At 38.4% G+C, this 22,519-nt stretch overlaps 1 protein-coding gene across 2 annotated transcripts in view; it reads left to right on the forward strand.

The window, feature by feature from the left end:
- TRPM7 (transient receptor potential cation channel subfamily M member 7) overlaps window positions 1-22,519 on the forward strand; it is a 57,198-nt gene that overhangs the window by 6,594 nt on the left and 28,085 nt on the right. For both annotated transcript variants that reach the window (XM_064157697.1, XM_064157698.1), the window contains exons 2-8: window positions 14,102-14,181; window positions 16,633-16,671; window positions 17,134-17,332; window positions 18,962-19,175; window positions 19,707-19,831; window positions 20,446-20,617; window positions 21,375-21,549. In XM_064157697.1, the coding sequence (XP_064013767.1) occupies window positions 14,102-14,181; window positions 16,633-16,671; window positions 17,134-17,332; window positions 18,962-19,175; window positions 19,707-19,831; window positions 20,446-20,617; window positions 21,375-21,549 (1,004 nt within the window). The remainder of the gene's footprint in view (window positions 1-14,101; window positions 14,182-16,632; window positions 16,672-17,133; window positions 17,333-18,961; window positions 19,176-19,706; window positions 19,832-20,445; window positions 20,618-21,374; window positions 21,550-22,519) is intronic.

A 22,519-nucleotide genomic window follows, 5' to 3' on the forward strand; every position in this document is an offset into this window, starting at 1 on the left:
GTATGCCACCAGATGTAAGATGACGTTCTTACCAGATAAGCTTTGCCTCTAGTCTGTGAACTTAGCTGCATCAACCTCTCCCATCAAGTTATTTCTGTTGGCAAATGATCTGCTGCTGATAACTTTTCTTACGTAATAAAATACTGCTAGATCTTTTTTTTTCCTCCGTGTTCTTAACGTGCTGTGTATTTGCTCTTTAGTGCTATTCCCATGCCTGTTTAACTTTCTCGAGAAGCTGAACCTGTTCTTTTGGGGTAGAAGAGAGCAAAGCTGCATTCTGTGAATGTATCTGGTAGGGCTCCCAATAGCAGCTAAGTAGCCAGGTTGAGGCAGTCATGCTGGTGTACAACATAGTTAAAATTGTATATAATTGTTTGTATATTTGCTTTGTGTAGTAAGCTCAGTGTGGTTAACCTGTCTGTGGCTAGAGCCAGTCTGAAAAAGCTCAGCTTTCTTTCAAAGCCTGTCCCCACAAATGCTCTGGCCATTCAAGTATTCAGGTGTAGTTCTGGTCACCTGTGCTTAACTGACATGTTATGGGGCATAAAAGTACCAGTTGTGTGATTACAAAACTGTTAATCAAGTTGCTCAAATTATAGAAATAACCTAATCCACAAGAGTGGGTGCAGTTAACTGTGTTGTAAGTGTCAGAGTCTTACCATTTTCTTCTGTGTTCTCTGGCTGCAGTGTTGTCTAACTGTGGTTTGCAGAATTGTGATCTTTTTGGCCAAAACGTTTGAGAGTGATTCCTCTTGAAGGAATTCCTGTTCATGGTGGTGATCTTGCACTAGGGAAAGAGAAATGAATCACCAATAACCATAGTTGACATACTATAGAAAACTTTCTAGGAAGTTACCATCATCTGGTTTTACAGTGCCTCTGGATGCAGAACTAGTTGGAAGAGCTACAGTGGTCTTGATTTTACAAGGGATGGTTTACTGACTCCTTAATTGTGCTGCTGGGATTGTTCTGGAGTTATGCTGCAGGCTATCCCGTGGGGCAGCCCTGTGAGCATGTAACTTGGCCTGTGTGAGGGGCACTAAACAAAGATGAGAAGGCTGGCATGGACATTAACCTCATAAACTGGTGTTAACTGGCATTGCAGCCAGAGGCATTAAAAACAGAAATAACCCCTTAGCTAACCTTTGTTCTTTTAATTTGTGCCAACTTCAGAAATGCTGTTGATGAGGATTTATGCCTTTGCCTCGTTAAGCAGTTGGTCTGTGTTATTCTTGGTTTCTCTAACAAAAAAACTATACAGAAAAATCTTTTTTTTCCTTTTGTTGTTGTTTCCAAATGTAGAAAACCCACAATTTGTGTGCATGCACTTTTCCATGGAAATCCTACCTCTGTGTGTTGAACTAGGGGACTCTTCACTGTTAAACTCTCTGTAAGTGTTTCACTTGCATTGCTGAAGCAATGTGATCTATTTAGGTTGCTTATATAGAGAAAGAGGGCACAAAACACTCATCTTTGTCCCAGTTTGGGCTGCCAGCTAGTGTTACATACAGGTGAACAATAAAAGCTGCCAACAAATGAGTCGTTGTTCGAATGCATCATCTGGTTGTGCTTTGTAGCCCAGGAGAGAAGTACTTAGTACTAGTATAATCACAGAATGTTGCTGGACAGCGTGATGCAGTAAACTTCGGGCTGAGATTTCTGCCTTGTGGAGAAAATGTGCCAGACTAAAGCTTTTTCTACTTTCAGAAAAATCTCGGGTTTGTCTTGTAGAAAGACCTTTCTCAGTCACATGCATGTAGGCAGTCTGCAGAATACAGGTGAACTTTGCAGAGGGGGAGGATTGTTACACAAGCTAATTAGGCAATGAGTCCCTAGGCTTGCTAGGTGGAGACTGAGAAGCATTCAGAGCAGCTCTTTTCTCTGCGGAGAACATATCTCTGCTGAGATAAAGTTAGTCTTTTTGTCTGTCCTCTTGGGTATCATTGCTGGATTTTTCAGGGCTTTTTTCCTGGCAAATAGAAATACCTTGCATGTAGGACAAGAGAAAGATTTCATAATTAACGGCTTGGGAGTTAGGTGGGTTTTAATTATACCATGAATTAGGAAAAAAGGTTTTCAGTGCCAGATGAGAATGAATGTTGTTCTCAAAACCAGGGTATCTCCTCACCTAAAATGTGACCTTAGGCAGTATGTTCTGGCTTCTTTGGCAGCTCTCCAAGAAATAAAGAAATGCCATCTTAGCTTCCTTTCCTTCCTGAACATCAGGATACAGGTGCTTAAAAAGAGTGCTCTTTTCATGTGACAGATCTTTAGTCTTTTCCTGGGTAGGTAGTGTAAGTGTGCTTTGGGGGGTTATTTTGATCTACCTTGACAGTACACTTAAATCAGCTGAGCTTTTTTCTAACTCAGTATGTGTGCTACTAAAGGAAATGTCCTACTTTTCTTGTTGCCACTCATATTTCCCATGCCTTAGTTTTCTGCCCAGTTAGAGTTTGCATTGGTTCATTCTGACATCAAAGCTACTTAAAAACTTTTTCTCCTGGTAGTAATATGCTGGTTTAGGGAGTCTTTGTAGTACTTGGTAGTACTAATTTGGAGAGTTCCATCTGTTAAAGCAAATATTTCCTCTATATATCTTGACTTTGCTCTTGACAGAACCTCCATTCTTGTATTTAAGTTCTGAGTGTAGTGGGGTTTTTTTTGGGTTGTGGTATGGTATTTAACATAGACATGTTGCAGACAATTTAGTTCAGTTCCATGGGTAGCCTGCAATTCTATGTTGACATACGATGGGAGAGCTGAAAAATGGTAGTTTCTTTGGTCTGCTTTAGAGGAATATCTATGTCATAGATCACAGAACTAAACAGATTGGAAAAAACCTTCAAGATCATTGACTCCAAGCTGACACCTTCTAATTGACTAAACCATGACACTAAGTGCCTCATGCAGTCTCCTTTTAAACAGCTCCAGGGATGCTGACTCCACCAGCTCTCTAGGCAGCTCATTTCAATGGCCAATCACATTGCAACAAACCAAAATTAAGAGGTAAGACTGGTAAACGTATTGTACATCCTAGGAAAATAACGGCATTGCTTCATTATACTTTAAATTAGTGAACAGTCATTTGGAATGGATATATATTTTTTTTTTTAATGCTTCATTTTTTTTTTTCCCTTGGGTGGTTATTCTTCCTTTCATCAGAGATATTTAGTTTTCCCTGCTGGAGCAAAAGGAGTTTTTGTCTTTGCAGATCATGCTGCTCTTCAGTTGATAGTGTCCAGTTTGATGAATTGGAATATTTAAAGTTGATATAAGAGTTTGATGAGAGTTTTGTGCTTTTGATCTGAGATACAAATATTCAGTTTGGGAACTCAAGCTTAATGAAGCAATCCTGTAAGGGCAGGATAGGAGAGATGCTGAAAGACATTTTTCTGTTTCCCTGCATCAGAGCTAGTTAGATCTGTCCTTGTATCTGAAGCAATGCTATGTGCATCTGATAGGAAGCTGTGTGGTGCTTTTAGTACAATGGCACATTTCAATAGTCTGAGTGTTAAATTGGAGATTAGATGAGTGCCTGAGCACATTGTATTGTGTAGATTTCCCAGTTCTGGTTATAAATACTTAACAGAAGCATTCATGAAGAGGGATGTAAGAGTGTAGTTGAGTCTTTCAGAATTTGTTTGTAGTAGTCAAACACTAATGAGCAAGTCCAATGCAAGAGAGTATTTCAGCAGTCAATATGAGGTTGTGATAGGGAGCTCAATTTTTACATAAAACTAGCCTCATGAGAAATCCACAGAATCAGACACAGTAGCTCAGAGCACTGTGTGTCCTCCCCACAAAAACAGAGGGTGGAATTTTTACAAACTGTCTGAACAAGCCTTATGTATTATCCTAGAATGACCCAGGCTGGAAGAGACCTTAGAGATACCTAATCCAACTCCCTGCCATAGGCAGGGATGCCTCTCAGCTAGAACAAGTTACTCAAGGCTCCATCCAAACTGGCCTAGAACATCTCCAGGGAGGGGCCATCCACAGCCTCTCTGGACAATCCATTCCATTGCCACCCTTGTAGTGAAGAATTTCTTCCTAATATCCAATCTAAACCCGTTCTCCTTCAATTTAAAACCATTTCCCACTGTCCTATCGGTGGACACTTGTACATGTTCCTTTCCTTCAGACAGTAACTAGCTGCTTTCACATTTGCCTAAGTAAGCCCAGTTAACTTTTTTCCTCGCTCTTTTCTAGGGTAAACAGAAACTACTTGAATAGTTTTTGTGGGTAATTTTTATCTTCTGATAAGAGCTTAGGTACATGGACATCTCTAGAATGCTGTCAGGCTACTTAAGCCCTGAGATGAGGGCTTTGGTCAGTGTGCACTCTTGAGGAGATGCAGACCAAGTGAGCCCTGTTTCAAGAGCTAGTTCTCTGCTGTGACAGACAATAAAAATCTAACCGAATCCAGCAGCTCTTTGTTAGTGAGTAGAATTTCAAAATGCTGAAGTCTTTGCAATCCTGCAGTAGGTGGTAGGCAAGTTACTGTTCTGGCTGCTTTTTCCTTCCAGCTCATCTTACTTTATCCATCGTATTCTATTCTCTCTCAAGAAGTCTGGTCATGGCAGAGTTGACTAAAATGTTCACTTCTACTGTAGTTAGCAAATACTGGCAGATTGGTATGCTCATGTGTACAGGCAGGAGGGAGAGGCAATAGGACTTAAGCCTCTTTCCTGGTGTTAGTAGTTAGTGTTAGTAGTTTTGATTATAAAAAATGAATTGATATTTCCCTGCTAACTGCATTTAAAAATAAGCTATGTGAAGTTTTGTCATCCTTAGCTGTGGTCTGGTCTTGTTTCACATGCCCAATGAAATGTTCTCTTTTGTCTTCCCTTTTGTCAATACTATACAGAGAAATATTATTCAACTATAGTAATTTAAAACGTGAACATAAGGCTTTCTGGCTTGGTGGTGTGTTGTTGGTTGTGGGTTTGGGTTGTTTTGGTTTGTTTGTTTTGTGCTTTATATTTTATGTAGTTTCTTTTGTATTTGTTGTGTTTTGGGTGTGGTGTGGGGGGGTTTGTTTGGTTTGTAGTTATGGGTTTGGTGTTGCTTTTTTTTTTCTATACTCAAAGGTTTGTCTGAGGCTAGCTATGTCAAAAATCCCTTAGTGATAACAACTTTCCATTGCTCTAGTGAGTTAATAATAGCCTACTTAAGTCAGGAGGTACCAAAATCTTTATGATAGAGAAGTACATTTCTTCATATGACATTAAAAATAAATCAGATCTGTAAATGGAACAGGGTAAGAAAGTGGTAGAGCAAGACCAACAACATCTACTCTTCCACCTTGCTTTTTTAAGTTGCTTCAGCACATAATGCATAATCAGGTGTTCATGCACTTCATGAACCAGAAAGGGAGGACCTTCTTTAAATCTGTGGCTCAAATAAAGCTGAAATTATCCTTTGCACTGGGTGAACTGAACTTGCTGCCTGTATGAGGTCTGTGAGTAGCAACTGCCAGAGCTGAGCAATTTTCACTTGGTGACAAGTTGAAAGCAAGTTGAAGGTAGTGTGAATTACCTGTTTGCTTTCAGGAGTCCTTTCCTACTGTTTTATTTCCAGAGATGGCCACCACTAACTCCTTTCTTGCATCTGTGATTTGTATTCCTTTTGTGATGGGCAAGTTGACTGGGAAGGACAGCCAATGGATTCAATGTCTGTGAACTGTTTTAGCTCCTAAAGTGTGCTCCAAGGCTCATTCCTTCTAAAAATAAACTCACTTTGTAGGCTCGTCTGTTCATACATCCTCTGTGGCACATGCACAGTAAGCCCAGCACTTGCCAGAAATGTGGTGTATGGACCAAAATCGGTCTCTCTTACTGAGTCAATCTAGTGATCCAGCAGCTGTGCATAGTCCCTGTGGAAAGGACCAGGGAGAGTGTCCATCTTAGATACCCACAAGAATTACTTAACCTACTTCAAATGGCCTGGCATCGTTTCTGTCGTGTGTTGGTGTGTAGATATGCTGACTCTGCTTTCCCGCTGGTCTTGTTTAAGAAAGTGTGTAGGCTTGCAGTCTGCATCAATGGTAAGATTAGAATGACTGCAGCTAAACTAAATCATTTGTGAAGAGCGTGCAGATGATCCAAATGTATCACTGTAGGTAAGCAAGGAAAAGTAGGCCATATGTTTAAAAATGTAAGAGGTTTGGGATTGGTCTATATGAGTAATTAAACCTTGACATAATTAAAAATAGGTTTTGAATGAGAGACCTCATCAGAAAGAAGCAGGCACTGTGTGACAGGTTTGAAACCATTCCTGTCTACCTTTGCCATGTGTTTATTTAATTTCTCATTTGAACAAAGCAGATATTAGAGTTAAAAATGCTGGCTGAAAAGCCCTAGCTGTATTTTCCTTGCAGCTACCACCACATAGTTCCTTTGTGTCCTTTTCTTTCATTCATGGTTGTTTTAGGGGTTAAAGAATTATTTTCATCTCCTTTGAACAGTCAGTGGTTTGTTGCTTCTAAACCATATCTATGTATATGTTTTGCAATACGTTATGGAGTGCATCTAAATGTGATTCTTCTGGGAGCTCACAGAAAAGGATTTCTAGATTATTTGAAAAGGTTACTTTTTTTAAAGCTTTGTAGTTCATTAGTTGGGAGAATTGAAAATGCAAACTATTTTGAAATGTCTTTACTTCAGTGAAACTGATTTAGCTTCTGTCCTTTTTTCTTTCCTAGCAAAATTCCAAATTCTGTTGATGGAAGTTGAGAAATAAAAAATCAATAACGTTTGTTTATGCCTTGTAGGAACGAGGTCTGCTTTTTAAGATCTAATACTTTCTAAAAAAGAGGAGCAGTTTTATGACTGGTCTGACTGTAGAACAGCATGCACTTTGGTGTCAAACCAGCAATTTAAGGAAAAAAAGCTTAAAAATATGCTGGATTTGCTTAGAATTTCTCACTGCAATGTGTGTTACAGTTAGAGGATAACTTTCCCTATAATAAAAGTGTGAGTATAGTGGATTGAGTCCAAATGTAATGAAAAGGTTTCAAAAACAGGAGGTGTGTGGGTGTTATTCTGATGTATCAAGATTAATTACTTCAGAGTATTAAATTCAGTATATGAATTTGTGATCTGACTTTAAGTCTCTAAACAGCTCAATTTTGTGCTTTGAGATTTCAATCTCATAGAAGCAGCAGTTCTCCAAATAGCACCCTTGGGATAATTTTTGTCTACTTTTTGATAGCAAAAATCCTTTTTGACAAATCCCAGGTCTTCTTTGTATCCAGAGCTGCACGAGGATTTGGTGAGTTCTGTCATGACTGCATTAGGTCAGAGAAGAACTTGATGAAACAATGGCTGCTCTGTTAGAGACCTGGATTGCTGTGAAAACTGTTTAGAGCAAATCTCTCCTGAACTGTTTAATAAAGAATAGGATTGTGGAAGGTTTGTTTTCAGCACTAAGGGAGCCATTGAGAGAAAGATTGCTATCTTTACTCACTGGCTCGTTTGTTTGAAGTATACCTCTGAATACAGTATGCAGGAGAACTGACAGAAGACTTCTCTGACTGCCCTTTTCCCTCCCTTGATTCCTCAACAGTTTTATATTAAACAAAACTTGGTTTTGTTTTTCTTCCAATTGAGCAATGCAACTTCAGGACTAGAGCAGTATTTTTCACTAGAGAAGTCCTTCAACCCAGGAAACTAGAGCTGTTTGGTTTCTTATGAGTCAAGTGAAGCTAGGTGGACCGTTCTGCTCAGAACAAGATCTTCAGCATAGCAGAGACACCTTTGGTGCATGATGAGCGAGTCTGTGTGCTGGTTGGGTTCTGTGACAAGAGGCGCTCCAGTGAGTTTGAGAAAGGACATTTTCTTGTAGATGAGGCTGGTAGTTCAGAATAGTAATGAAATAATCCTGTTGTGGATAGCAGGTAAAACAGCCTTGCAAAAGTTCTCATCTGTAGTGGATTAAGCAACAATTTAAGATTAACGCATGGTCTTTCTCATTTAGAGTGACGTGAGGACACAGCCTCAAGCTACGCCAGGGGAGATTTAAGCTCGAGGTGAGGAGAAAGTTCTTCACTGAGAGAGTCATTGGACACTGGAATGGGCTGCCTGGGGAGGTGGTGGAGTCGCTGTCCCTGGGACTGTTCAAGGCAAGATTGGACGTGGCACTTGGTGCCATGGTCTAGCCTTGAGCTCTGTGGTAAAGGGTTGGACTTGATGATCTGTGAGGTCTCTTCCAATCCTAATAATACTGTGATACTGTTTCACAGGGATATGCTAAAGACCTCTGTAGAGACATCCACTTGGCATTCTGCTAATACTTGGGCCTTTTTGTCTTCTGTATTGCACATACCTGTGCTTTCTGAAGAAGTTACTTGCAACATTGCTACGGTTGGCTGATACTCCAGCTTTTGACTCAGGAGCAAATTCTGTGCGTGTGGTGCGTTCTCTGGACAGACAGTATTTGTTCAAGAAGAGTCTTAAATACAGTTTGTAATGCTGGCTGGCAATCCTTTGTTTTCTTCCCCCTCTTTTTCTCTAATAAAAGCACAACAAACAAACAAACAAAACCAACACAAACAAAATAACCCAAACAACCAACCCCTCCCCCCAACCAACTAAATAAAAACCCCTCACCCCCCAAGAAAAACCCGAAGCAAAACCCAAAAACACACCAACACAAAAGCAAGCAGTAATTATAGAGGTATGTAATTTTGAATTGCAAGGAAAGCAAGTAAATGAAATGTCTGGGTCTTGCTGCAGCCAAAAGCATAAAACAAACTTTAGCAAATACATGGCTTCAAACTGCCTACGTTCTTCTTTTTTTTCCTCCCATCTGTTTAATTACCGAACGTTGGCTGAACTTCTGAAGACTTTCTTTGAGTGATAAAACTGAGTTGTGCTCTGCTAGTGTTTTCAAGACAGTATTTTTAGGTATTTTCTTTGGGAGGTGTAGGCCTAACTCACACCACCCCTTACATGGTGCACATCCTGGGATGCATGTTTTCAATATCATTCAGTTAACCTGTGCTAAGAACAAGTCCAGATGCTTCATCTGGAGCAGAGTTCTTGCTACCTTAAGGGTTTGAAGCCCCTGATGGCACTCTATGCAGTGAGGGTTATATTGCATTTTATTTGTGGTGCTTCTTCCCACAAGAACTTTTGCAGATTTTTGCAGTACTTGATTCATGTTAACTTAATTCAGTATCACATGCATCCTGGTTGTTTGGCTGATTTGAGTTTATTAGTATAAAATATTTGTATATTTTGTACTAATATAGTTAAAATATTAGCATAATATATATATATATTTGGTTTTATTGAGTATAAAAGCAACAAGATAAAGATTTGTTTGGAATTCCAGCCTTTCAGCTATAGCTGCAGGAACCCTGTGCTCAGTTAAGGGTCAGTTGGCTGGGCAGAGATCACAGTTCAGTCCCATGGTTTAGCACGTGTTTGGCTAATGGCGCGGGTCTCTGAGATAAGAGATCCTCTTGTAAATCAGGAAAAGAGTGTGTGCAGTATGTATAGTTACATAAGCAGTAACTTGTCAGTGGACATTTCCTTGAATAGACAAGCTAAAGGACGTTCATAGTACAGAATGTCTCTTAGAAATGTTTGGAAATTTATCTTGCTGGTTGTAAGTGACCTAGGCAGATAGAACGCTCTGCTCCGCAGCAGTGCTAACGTTGAGTGTTGCCACTCCGGACAGTTTCCACTGTTATCTTCTTGTTTTCTGCCCTGTTGAAGCTTTCTGTATGTTTTCTTTTGCCCAAGTGATAGCTTCATTTTTTTGAACATTTGGGGGGGGGGGGAAATACAGAGCCTGTTCATGTTTAAATAAAGAACAAATAAAATTGAAGCTATTTTCCTTTGTAAACTATTGCATGTATTGAACTGCCATATGGTGTAAGTAGAGATTTGAAAGATGGAATATGAGATGCCATAGAAAGTGATACGACTTCTAAATTTGAAACTGAAGTCTCTGTAATCAGTGGTTGAAGTCTCTCTTAACAGCCTTCCACAAAGGTCACAGTTTGGAACATTTATTTTTTTCAGCCAGGTCAGTTTCTTGCTTCAGCAGGTCAGCTTTATAGAAAAAAATGTCAGCAGAACCACTGGGCTGGTATGCAGTATTGCAGGTTTGAGAGTGGTATGTCTGAGATAAGTTGAATTTTAGTTTTGTAGCAAATATTCTGTAACTTAGGATCCTCCCAACAGTATAGAGTATCACAAATGAAAAGGAAGAATAAACAGATCCTTTTGTATGTGAACAATTTTATGACTGTCATATTTGCATTCATTAGAAGTTGTGCAAATTACTTTTGAGATGTTGCAGGCAGGAAGGCTTACTTTATATGAAGAGAATCATTCAGAGCAAACTTGTTGGGATAAACTAGGTAGAATTCCACAATAGTTTGATAAGGCTTTATAGTACCGTTGTGAATCAACTGCTGACCTGCTAGAACTTACCCTTTTAATATCTGGAATAAGAGGCTCTTAAAACCACTTGTCTGAGTGGAGGCAAGATTGGTAGGTGGTTGGGGATTTTTTCCAAGAGCTGATCTCATACTGTACTTTGACTGCTTTGTTTGTTTGTTTGTTTTAACTTGCTCTATGCAAAATCTTAAATTATAGTTAACTGTGTATTTAAAAGCTTCATTCTACAAGGAGACTTGCTAGAAATACCCATTAGGAATTTCAGTAAGGAATAACAATTCTTTGCATCTTGAGTGGATACACTTAAATTAATTTCTGTTATTGGTGCTTTGGGTTGCTAATGCTGTTGGTGAATTAAAAATAGTACTACAATGGCTACAGTAAAACTTCTACCTATTGTAAAAGGTTGTGGGATTGTTTTGGCATTTAGATACTTCCTGAAGTAGGAAATACTGTGGTTGGGCATGTTGTCTTGTGTTTGTAGTTCAGCAAATACTCCTGTAAGTTTTGTTTCAAATAGCAATTATAAATATTTCAACACTTGTGAAAGTGTTGTGAAAATATTTATTTGAAATACTTTAAAATATTTCCTTTAGTCGTGATCCCAGAGTAAGAATATCTGTCTCTTCCAGCATATTGAATCAAATGGACGTGGGTTTTGTTGTTTTAAGTTCCTTCAGAAGTGCTGAAGGACACAGTGAACTTTGTTAGCTTAGAAATCAGTGCCACCAGAGTGAGGCATCATTCATTATGCCCTACAGTTAAAGGATTGAGCAAAAGCCTTGTTGGCCACTTTGGGACAAAAAGTTAGGAAGTACCATAGTACATCCCCTAAATAAGTGGATGTTTAGGGGTTTTCGGTGTGCAGATGAAATCCTGCCAGTGTTGACTTCTAAGAGGTCTTAATGTGCTGTAGGAAAAATGAAGATAGTTCTGAAGTCTTATTACTTGTATAATATTTTTCTTGCAAGTCTTCTCTTTTTAAGCTTGAGAGATTTGGGATGCTTGGGGGAGAGTCTTGAAAACTCGTGGTTTTTTTTTTTTTTATCATTATACAAATTCGAAAGGGAAAAAAGGAAATGGTTACAAAATATCTCCTATGTTGACACTATTTGTGATTTTTGTTTTGAGGGAAGGGCTCCTAGTTCCTCCCTTTTCCTTCTCCCTTCCATCTCTCTCTTTCCATTTTCTTGAACAGGAGTACTGCAGAGCTCAGTGTATTGAGTTGGCTGTAACTATCACGTAAGGTACACTTTCTAAACTACACCAGCAAAACAGGTCACTTTAAAAAGAGTAGGGAGTTTTAATAAAACAGTCAATAACCTGCATATTGATTTTTCACTACTGACTTGATCTCCTGCTTTAACTTAATCTTTAGCTGATTAGGAAGTAATTGCTGCAACTGACTTATTTTAATAATGTCCTTATGTCATCTTCCTTTTTCTGGTTGCCACAGGCACATTATGTAACAGTAGTTCATACTTAAAAGGAAGGCAATACCATGTGTCAGTTCTTCCTACATTTTTAACATGATCTTTGCCAGTTGATGTGAAATAATGTCTCATTTAATCTGTTGTCTTCTTTATGTTCTGTTTTTCTTTCTTTCTCCTTCGATTTTCTGCACCAAAGGAGAAGGAAAAAGAAAACCCAACAAAATCTAACACAACAACAAAACCCTGCCAAACCAGCACCTCCCCCCCCAATAAACAAGCAAACAAACAAAACCCTACCAAAAAAATTAAAAAGTGACAAAAGTACCACAAATGTAATGGAATCCTTTGTACTACTGTGTTTGCATATAATTTCTAATACAGGTATAGGCTGGATATTAGAGGGAAGCTCTTCACCAAGAGAGCAATTTGCCATTGGAATGGGCTGCCCAGGGAGATGGTGGAGTTGCCATCCCTGGAGGTGGTCAAGAAAAGACTGGGGAAGCACTAAGTGCCATGGTCTAGTTGATTGGATAGGGCTGGGTGATAGGTTGGACTGGATGAGCTTGGAGGTCGCTTCCAACCTTATTGATTCTATGATCCTGCTTTTCCCTTGCTCAGCCTTCTTTCTTACTCCTTTGCAACAGTATTCTTTTGCCCTGTGTGGGGAAAGGAGGCAGGACAGTAATGAATAATGGCTTGGGTTACTTATTCCAGGTGTTTAAACTATTAATTTAAGTATAAAATACATGGTGTGAGTGCTCATTCTGTTGTTTATAGCTCTTCCCTGCAGTGATTCCCCCCTCTGGATTGTGCATCTACGTTTCTCCTACTCTTGTTTCTCTCTTGGAAAGTGCCCATGCCCTGCCACTTTTCATCTGCCTTGAAAGACACTGGTGGCTCTCTTAATGGGGAAGCAGAAACGAGACAGGGACAGCATTTTGTTGCTGTCTCAAAGTTCACTGATTAAAAAATATTGAAGGAGATCATGGTGAATAATGTGGGAAAGTTTGGCTGAGTCTGGGAAATATTTTGTAGAGCTGATTTCCAAGGACTTAAGAATGCACCAGCTAGTTTTAACCTTACTTGTAATATTTTCTCTGTATTGCCTTAAACTGATCTTGAAATTGTGGTGCATGAAAAAACATCCATCTTTATGGAGTCTTCTGGGAAAAAAAAATCTTAGTTTCTTCATAGCTTCCACAGGCCTGTGTTTAGATACCTATGAATAATATTTGTCAGTCTTCTTTCCTTGTGCTAAGTAGAACGGGTATGGAATTTCTCTCTTTTTTTTTTTCTAAGGTAAAATGTAGATGCAGAGCACAACACACTGTTAGCAATGAAGATATTTTAATGTGACCTCAATAAGGATTTAAAGCAATATTTCATTAGGTGCAAATTGGCATCTCAGGACTTTCATGTTTTTAACTACTACAAATCATGTCTGAGTGCCTTTCTTAATCTGTTGCTGAGACATGATGTAGACACTGGGCATTATGCATATTGTCACGTAAGATAAATGTTACCTGACTGTTAAAAGCAACTGAAATGAAATGGTGTCCAGCTATTAGAATAGGTAAGCATTTGAAGAAGTAAACTTCCTTAGTTTCATGTTTCAGAATATATTTCAAGATTAAGCTTAAATCACAGCTTAGAGATGTTAATTAGATTAGTTTAATGAAATGTCTCCTCATGAAGAACAAAGGTTATGACTTATTTATTACTACTAGAAAATATCACCAGTGTTGTTGGAAAACTTCCTTACCTGCAATTTCAAGATGGAAATGTTACTTTATAAAAGGTAAATAGATTAAATGATTATCTCAGTGTAGTGCAGTTCATTTAAAAAAAAAACCAACCACGTTTTTTATTAGGGAGTCAGGAAAACATGGCTGGATTCTTTCGGTACAACTTTATTGCATGTTGCAATTTTTTGCAGTATTTTTGGTTGGCTTTGAAAAACATTACTTTGTATTTTAAAGGATTTGTGTGTAAAGTAAGATTTGTAATGCTTATGGTGATACCAACTTTTAGGCAGTGTGAAATTTTCATAGGCTTGTATATGGTTTTGTTAGTTGTTGTGAGATGACAAAACATTGAATGACAATTTTAACTTCTCTATGTTAGACACTAATTGACTTGATCTTCAAGTGAATAAAACACCCTCAAATTCTAATTCTTGTTTCCTTAAAAGTGTTTTTCATTGCAGAGTTGTAAGATTTTGTGTTTTATAATACCATTGCACTTCTTATTTTTCAGTCCCAGAAAACCTGGATAGAAAATACTTTCACGAAGAGGGAGTGTGTGTATATTATACCAAGTTCAAAGGACCCCCACAGGTAAGTGAGAAATGTAAGAACTTGTTGCTGCTCTTTAAAATTAAAACAAGTCAGTATTATAAAGAGGATGATCACTGTTTAACAAGAATGTGTAATAGTTTTGGGATCAAACCACCTTATTTGTACATAATGCTGTCTTTTTAGTCCGCTCTTCTGTGACTCTGCATTGTCACTCTTTGTGTCTAGCTTGAATTGATTTTATTTTTTCCTACAATTACTTTGACATTGCAGAAATTGTTAATAGATGTTCCCCTGTTCTCTTTGCTGCTTCTTGTCAGTGGTGTCCATACTGTGTCTACGCTGGGAGTTTTGTGGTTTTATTTTGGTTGGGATTTTTTGGTAGCATAGTTCTGAAACTTTGAAAGGTCTGGAAGAGTTAGCCTCTATTGGAATTTAAGGAACAGCATTGTGAGTTGTCCCAGGTTGAGGCTGTAGGGTTAAAAACGGCCACATGAGTATAGGGTGAAGTGTGAAAATAAACCTAATAGTGCAGGAAAAAGGAATGAAGAATTCATAGAAGAATAAAGACAGACAAGACTCATAGTGGGGAGAAAATTGCTAATCAAAGGCTGGGGAGATGTTTGCTTCCAGGGAAGATAGATAAGATAAGAACAGTTTGGATATCAAAAGATTGCATGTAGTATTGAATAATTTTTCATTCTTAAGATTCTGTAAGGAAAAAATGAGACTGCAAAAAGGAGGAGATATGTTCCTAAAGGGGAGGCTGAGACTAATGAAGAATATCTTGCATATCTCATGTAAAAATAGAGATGTGAGATCAAGCAAGTTAGCAATTCCTCTGGCATACCTGATTGTTAAGTTTACCTCCTCTAAATGTTATAGGTATAAATTAGGAGTTCCTACAATGATTAAATTCGATGCACATAGTTATATCTGTGTCACAGAAAGATGAATGTGAACCATTAAAAATTAGTATTTCAAGGCAGTTTGGTCTCCCTAAAATGTTTATTATTGTTACTGTGGATTTCAGATTGGTGGTTTGTGTATTTCTACTTTTTTTTGCTTCATATATTTGAGAACAGCAGAGAAATTTTTTCTTGCAGACATCAGAAAACTTCTATTTCACTCTTTTCTGTCAAAAACGTTTAAAATATCTTTTATTGGGCAGAGGCTTATTTTTCTTTAAGAACTTGGGCTTTAGGCAGAAAAAGAACCATGTAAATGGTGTAGAAATTTTAATTTATTGTAAATAATTCACCGCATTACTTGAAACCATGTGATGTGAGAAGCTTTTAGAATTTAGAGCCATGATTGTGCCACATGGAAAATTTGCAAATGCAAACCAAGTAATTAGGAAGTTGTTAAAATTTCCAGAACGTTTCATGAGGAACAAAGTGATCCTCAACACTTGCCCTTTTAGTTTAACCCATTTGTACCACACAGCACACTTTACAACTTTCCCATCAGAGTTCATCCTTCAGTTTCTAAGAATTGCTTACTTTTGGTCATGTATTATATGCAAATGAACCAACTCTAGACAAGAGCATTTGAAGTGTTCCCGTTGATCTGTACCTTTCAGTATAGATAATTGGGATGTAATTACTATAGGAGAAGATCTGAAGTTATACCTTAGTATGAAAACCATGGATGGTTAAAGCAGTGTATGGTCTGTGGAGGACAGAATTGAAAGTTTTTGTTTATGTCCAAAGTGTGAAAACAGTTTTAGGCTACTGTGTAACAGCTGTATTTGTACATTTTTGCATGCTAGCTCTTAACTATAATTGCTTAACAGCTGCTTCTAAAAATTATGGAAAACAGTTATATCAATTTATCTGCTCTGCTAATTTCTAATGTTAGGAAAGCTGTTAGCAGAAAAACATGGGTAAAGTTTAAAATGGAAGAAGGTAGAATCTGTGTATTAAACTGTATGTAAAGATGCTGCAAAGTTTGCTCAAATATCTTTCTGTACGTGCAACTCAGAAGTGAGGGAATAGCTTTCCCACACAAGCAGTTCAACTTGGGATGTATGTTAGAGCATGAATTTGTGGAACAAATACAACCATTTGTAGTTGGAATGAGACCAAGAAAATCCTGGTCTGTAAGTAACTTCTCAATGTTGTAACAAAATGTTTTTGTTTGACTGCTGCTGATAATGCAGTCTGAAATTATTCACGAGCTCCAGATATTGATGATTCAAAGCCCAAAACCCAATCTGAAGTGTTAGGACTGAAGTTGTTGCATGTTTATGCAGTTTTACATGTCAAGTATGCTACAGTCATGTAAAACAAAGGCGGGCAAGTTACCTGGTTGCAAATGGGCAAACTTGGACAGCACATTTTCCATTCACTGTAGATGTGTTTTGTTCAGCAGTCTTTCTGGAAGCACGTGAAGTGGTGTGAACAGTCTGACCCCATCCCCTACCTTCCCCACCATCTCCTGTAAAACTGAAACTGAAGTTTACTCATAGTTTTAAATATTTCTTTTTAATAGATGCCTTCCAGGATGTCAGATTTGTCAGCAACTTGTCAGGTAAGAGTTCTTTGTCACTGGAATATTTATGATTCCCCCTTCCCCCCATTAAATAAGCACTTTCATAATAAGGGTTTAAAAAGTTTTGATCAATGTTGCAAATGACAAGTTGGTGAAAGGCTAGATATAAATCAGATAGAACTAATGAATAAAGAACTGTCTGCAATACATATGTCACAGATTTATGATTGTTACATAAATTACTTGGCTTCAAAGAGTCAGTTTCCGTCTGGCCTCCAACTTCCTATCTCGGTGAGCTTTAACATTTTGCATAGTTATGTATTGTAATTAATTCTTGCTTATAAATATTTAGGACAGTGCAACTTGCTCTGGAAAAGAGGGTTATATAATTAGAAAGCAAAGATGCTGAGTCTGGTGTATCTCTGCTACAGATAAAAGAAAGTCTTCTCTCTTGTCTCAAAATATTTACTGAAGTATTCTAACTGATGTGGTTGGGTGCAGGTGCTGTTGTGGCCGCTTGGTCAGGCAACATGCTTGTTTCACTGCAAGTCTTGCTATGAAGTACTCCGATGTGAAGCTGGGTGAAAACTATAATAATGAAATTGAAGAATGGTCAGTGGAAAAACATACGGAACAGACCTCTACTGATGCTTATGGTGTCATCAACTTCCAAGGTGGCTCTCATTCTTACAGAGCTAAGGCATGTATGATGGTTCCATTTTGTTTCTTACTCTTAAGTGTGTCGACGGAGATGGATGTGTGTTTTAACTTCTGGAATTGAAGGCTGAAAATGATGTCATCTGTATTGTGACAAACCAGAGCCTTCTCCTACCCCAGTGTTTTTGTATTGTGATATGAATTATTTCCATTTTGAAATTAATTTTTTAACAACAGTTGTTGAGGTCTGTCAGGATTAGCTGCATCTCAAACTACAAATGGAGATAAGAATTCTAACTGCTGAAGCAAAACAAAACATGAGGGATTCAGTATCACTGTTTCAGACTCGATGAAAACACAGCTTAATCTCCTGTGCTGCTTACTTGCTCGCTTCTGTTAAATTTTTGTAGGAGCTGTTAAAATAAGTATATTAATAGTCTACTCATAGTTTTTAAACTCTGAAAAATCATCTAAAATTATGGGCAAATACAGAATATGCTGCTTTTTAAGATCTGTTCAAAATGATTAAAAACATAATTCTGCTGATCAGAATGAGGGTTTTTTCTTGAGGGGAGAGAGCTTGTTAAAAAACAAGCATAGCAATAAAGCAGAATTTTGGAAACCAACTCTTAATTCCTAAGTGCATGTGTACTGGGGAAATGAGAAAACGGGAAATTTGAATGTGTTCTCCACAACCATTTTGTAGATGTTGGTGGTTGTAGTAAATAGGATGTAATGCTTTTGCAGTTACAAGCTTCAAGGAGTTCAGATACAGTGTGGCTCCTGTGGCTGAGCTGAAGTAGTTGGGTGAGGGAACTTTGGTTTTTGGCCAGCTAGCAGAGCCCTCAAGGAGCCCAGTGCTCTAGGTCAGATCACCTCTCCAGGGAGGAAGGGTCTTAGCAGAATTCTTCACATTTGTAGCAGCAGTGGACAGATTCCTTTGTACTCTTAGCTTAAAACTGCTGCAAATCCTTCTCTAGGAGTACAGAAATAGCACATTGCCTATGCTGATTTCTGTGCTCCTGCAGAGTGCTGCTAGTGGGGCTTCTAAAATAAGTTCATTGGAGTAGTGATTGTTGTTGTTAGAACTTGGCTCAAGTAAGGCTTAGTTTCTGCGTAATGTCCCCTCTTCTATTACGTAGATTGTATTAAAGATGCAGCATTTTTTTGCCTAATCTTACACTGATAAACATAACAAGTTAATAGAAAACTTCAAAACAGTTTTTAAAAGAATGTAGCTTTCCTTCCCACCAGAGACAGGGAAGAAAAAGCAAGCAGCTCTCTTCCTGTCAAGCCTTTCACCAGAGAAAGGCAAAGATCTCCCCAGTAGATGGCAGAACTTGCATAAATATCCTGAATTTTACCTAATTTAGAGATCACCCAGTGCTTTCACAAAGCCTGCTTTTCTAGGTCACTGTGCCAGTAGAATGGTGTAACATAATCTTTCTATAGTTGTTCTCTTTCCAAAACTTGCTTTTGAGCTGTTAACAGTCTTGTCCTTAGTTCTAGAGGTCATAATGTAAGCTTGTTCATTTATTGCATCTGCTGTGTTTTGAGACAGTGAATTACATTTTCCGTAGCCAGGATCAGGGTAATGTATCCTGAAATACATCCTGGCTTTTCTTTTTAGCACTAATTAAAAAAAACCTTTTTACTCTTCTTGTGCCTGCAGTATGTGAGATTGTCATATGACACTAAACCTGAAGCGATTCTGCAACTTATGCTTAAAGAATGGCAGATGGAGTTGCCGAAGCTTGTTATATCAGTCCATGGGGGCATGCAGAAATTTGAACTTCACCCACGCATCAAACAGTTGCTTGGCAAAGGTCTTATTAAAGCTGCAGTAACAACAGGAGCCTGGATTATAACTGGAGGAGTGAACACAGGTAAAAAAGTGCACAGTTAATTGGATTATGGTTTATAGGAGCCAAAAGATATCCTGGATGCATAGCTTTATCTTAATTCAAAGTAAATTTGAGTGAGTTTGGTCAGCTTAAATAAAAGTAGTACATTTTGAACCTGTATAGTCAGAAGTGGGCTGCTGCTTTGTGTTGCAAAGAGGAGGAAAAGCAGTGGTGTAAGTTTCTGAGGTTTTGGACCTTTATTTGTTTGGTTTGATTTTGGAGTTTGTGTTGTTGATTTTTGTTTGTTTTGGTTTGGAAACTGCTAGAGGAAAGACTTGATGCAGTTAAAACAAGTGCAGTTATGTACTGGGAAACATTTTAGGTCTTAATAGAATTGTATTTTTTCTGATACCTACTTTATTTTCTTCTAGTAGGTGTAATATTGTGCTTTTCCCTTGATACTGTGTCAGATAAGTTCCTTGATCCTTAAAGGCCCAGCTAACTCATAAAACATTTGTATTTCTTAATAAGATGCAGCATTCACAACATGGAAATCTTTCTGTGCGCAAACAGGTGTTGCGAAACATGTTGGTGATGCTCTTCGAGAACATGCTTCCAGATCATCTCGAAAGATTTGCACTATTGGGATTGCTCCGTGGGGAGTGATTGAAAACAGAAATGACCTTGTTGGAAGAGATGTAAGGATAAATTACCTAACTGAAATAAATGTTTACCTGACTGTTTGTTTTTTTTTTTTCAACACTGCTCCAGCCTGTTTTTTGACTTGCTTTGCATCACTGAAGTGGCTGCTTTGCTGTGAAGATACATTGGCATCTCTGATTTACGCAAGAACATGAGCATGAACAAGTTGCAAAATGCAAATGCGCTAGAGGAGGGGCATGTTCTGAAGGACTTAATCCTTTGTTACTCCATAGTGATATTACTGAATCAAATAACAAAAAATGCTGAAGTACTGTGGAAATTTCACATTTGTGGGGAACAGTAAGTTGAAAAACTTTGATGTGGAGTCTCAGGGCTCCTGTTTGGCAGAGGAATCACAAGTTTTGTTGTTTTTTTTTTTTTCCAGAGACAGTCTTTTCTCTGCTGTCCTTCAGAACAGAATCCTTTTGTAATTGCTGCCTGCTTTCCTGCACAGTATTAAGAGCTACAGCTGTATCTTGACCCAAAGCATGCTTATGTGCCAGTTTTTCTTGTTGAGCCACCTATTCAAGTGTCTAGACCCAAGCTAAGTTTCACAGAAATACATGTGAATCTTTACAAGTAAAAGACCTTGTTGTGTGCTTATGCTTAGGTGGTTGCTCCATATCAGACCTTGTTAAACCCACTGAGTAAACTAAACGTCCTAAATAACCTCCATTCCCATTTCATCCTGGTGGATAATGGAACTGTTGGAAAGTATGGAGCTGAAGTTAAGTTGCGGAGAGAACTGGAAAAAACTATTAATTTGCAACGGATCCATGCAAGTAAGTGATTCTGATGCCTGAGGGCTGAGTGCTACTGTGCTTTAATGGAAAAGGTAATTGCACCTAACATCTGAATGAGAGAACAGAAAACTTTAGTCTTTTGTTTACATTTAAAGTCTGAATAATTGTCTTGGAAATTTCAGCTGGTGCTTTGGACCCTGGATATTGCTGGTAGCAGAGAGAAGGGTTCTTTGGAATAAAGTTGTTAGTTTTGCTTTGGTAAAGCAAATATGTCACTGGAGTTGTCAGGCTTTGCTGGTCTGATTGACTTAATGGTTTTGACACTGATCACTTGCAGTTTGTAAAACTGTTTGTGTAAAGAAGCCATAACTTGTTTTGGTGTTTTTGCACTCACGGAGCAATGTGTGTTCTGGGAACATTTTTGCAGTGCTCTCTTTCCATGAAACTGTTCAAATTCTATATATGTTGTCGTCTTTGGAAAGTATTTGAGGGGGAAGAAAAAACTTCAATAGTGCATTGTTCTGCATTAACTCAGTATATTTTCTGTGAAGGATTTCTTCTGTTCCATAGACACTATTCCATTGTATTTATCAGCTTCTTTGCACTCCTTTCCCCTCAATCTGAGGTATAAACAGTGCTTGAAACTGTGCATTTGCAACTGTTAAAATACTTGGCAGGCAGCACTTTTTTTTTCCATTAGAAGGGGCACACTTTTTTATGTAAAAATCAATCTTAGCATTCCTTATACATGTACAACATTGTCTGTTTTTTATTATTTGTATTTGCAACCTCGTAGGAATTGGCCAAGGTGTCCCTGTGGTGGCACTTGTATTTGAAGGTGGCCCGAACGTCATACTCACAGTTTTAGACTTCCTTCAAGAAAGTCCTCCTGTACCAGTGGTAGTATGTGAAGGAACTGGTAGAGCTGCAGACATACTGGCATACGTTCACAAGCAAACAGAGGAGGGAGGGTAAGTCCTAGCACTGCTAGCCAGACTAACAGTTGTACATAAGTGAGTTTGGAGATCGCTCCTTAATGAATTTGTGCTAGAGTTTTTACTGTGGGGAGAGACAAAGGCTAGAAGCAGGAAGTGTGACATTGCCTGTGGTGCAGCTTTCCAGGTTGGCTGCAATAATAGCACTGGCTGAAGGCCAAGACTTCTTGTCTAGTCCCAGGTTCCTCCCACATACCAGTTGCAAAGAATTCTGTAGTGTATGCTTGCCTTAGAAAAAGGACAAGAAAAATGTGCACACCTATATACCAAATTGGAGGCAGCGTTTCCTGTGCAACTTTGTGCAGGAGTTCTGTTACACCATCGTATCTAAAGAATCCAATGCACAGTTTAAATGCTTTGTCTACTTCAACTTCAGATTTTCAGTAAGCCATAGTAGCTTAATCACAGTAATCACTGAAGTGTGCACAACAAAGTTTTGCTCTACAGAAGTGGATTCTCCCAGACCTTCCAGAAATGTGAGATTAAAAGAGAATAGTATGTTGCCAAACTTCCTGAAGGTGGTATCCCTTGACTAAATGGAAAGGAAGTATTTTCATGCAGTTAGCTGTTGTATTGAAGTAACTGCTCTGAAAGCAGATCCACAGTGGTTTAACCCCAGCACCACACAGTCTCTCATTTGTTCCTCCCACAATGGGATGTGGAATAGAATTGGAAAGGTAAAAATGAGAAAATCTGTAAATTGAGATAAAATTATTAGGTTAAGCAAAAGCTGCACACTGCAGGCAAAGGGAAACAAGGAATTCATTCACCACTTCCCATCATCAGGCAAGTGTTCAACCCATTTCAGGAGATCAGGAGTGCATCTTGCCTAACAAGTTACCTGAAAAGACAAACGTCATCACTCTGAACATACTCCCTTTCTTTTTTCCCTTAGCTTTACAGGCTGAACATGATGTCAGATAGTACGAAATATCCCTTTGGTCAG

Source organism: Pogoniulus pusillus, chromosome 17 (assembly GCF_015220805.1).
Source record: "Pogoniulus pusillus isolate bPogPus1 chromosome 17, bPogPus1.pri, whole genome shotgun sequence".
Classification (NCBI taxonomy): Eukaryota; Metazoa; Chordata; class Aves; order Piciformes; family Lybiidae; genus Pogoniulus; species Pogoniulus pusillus.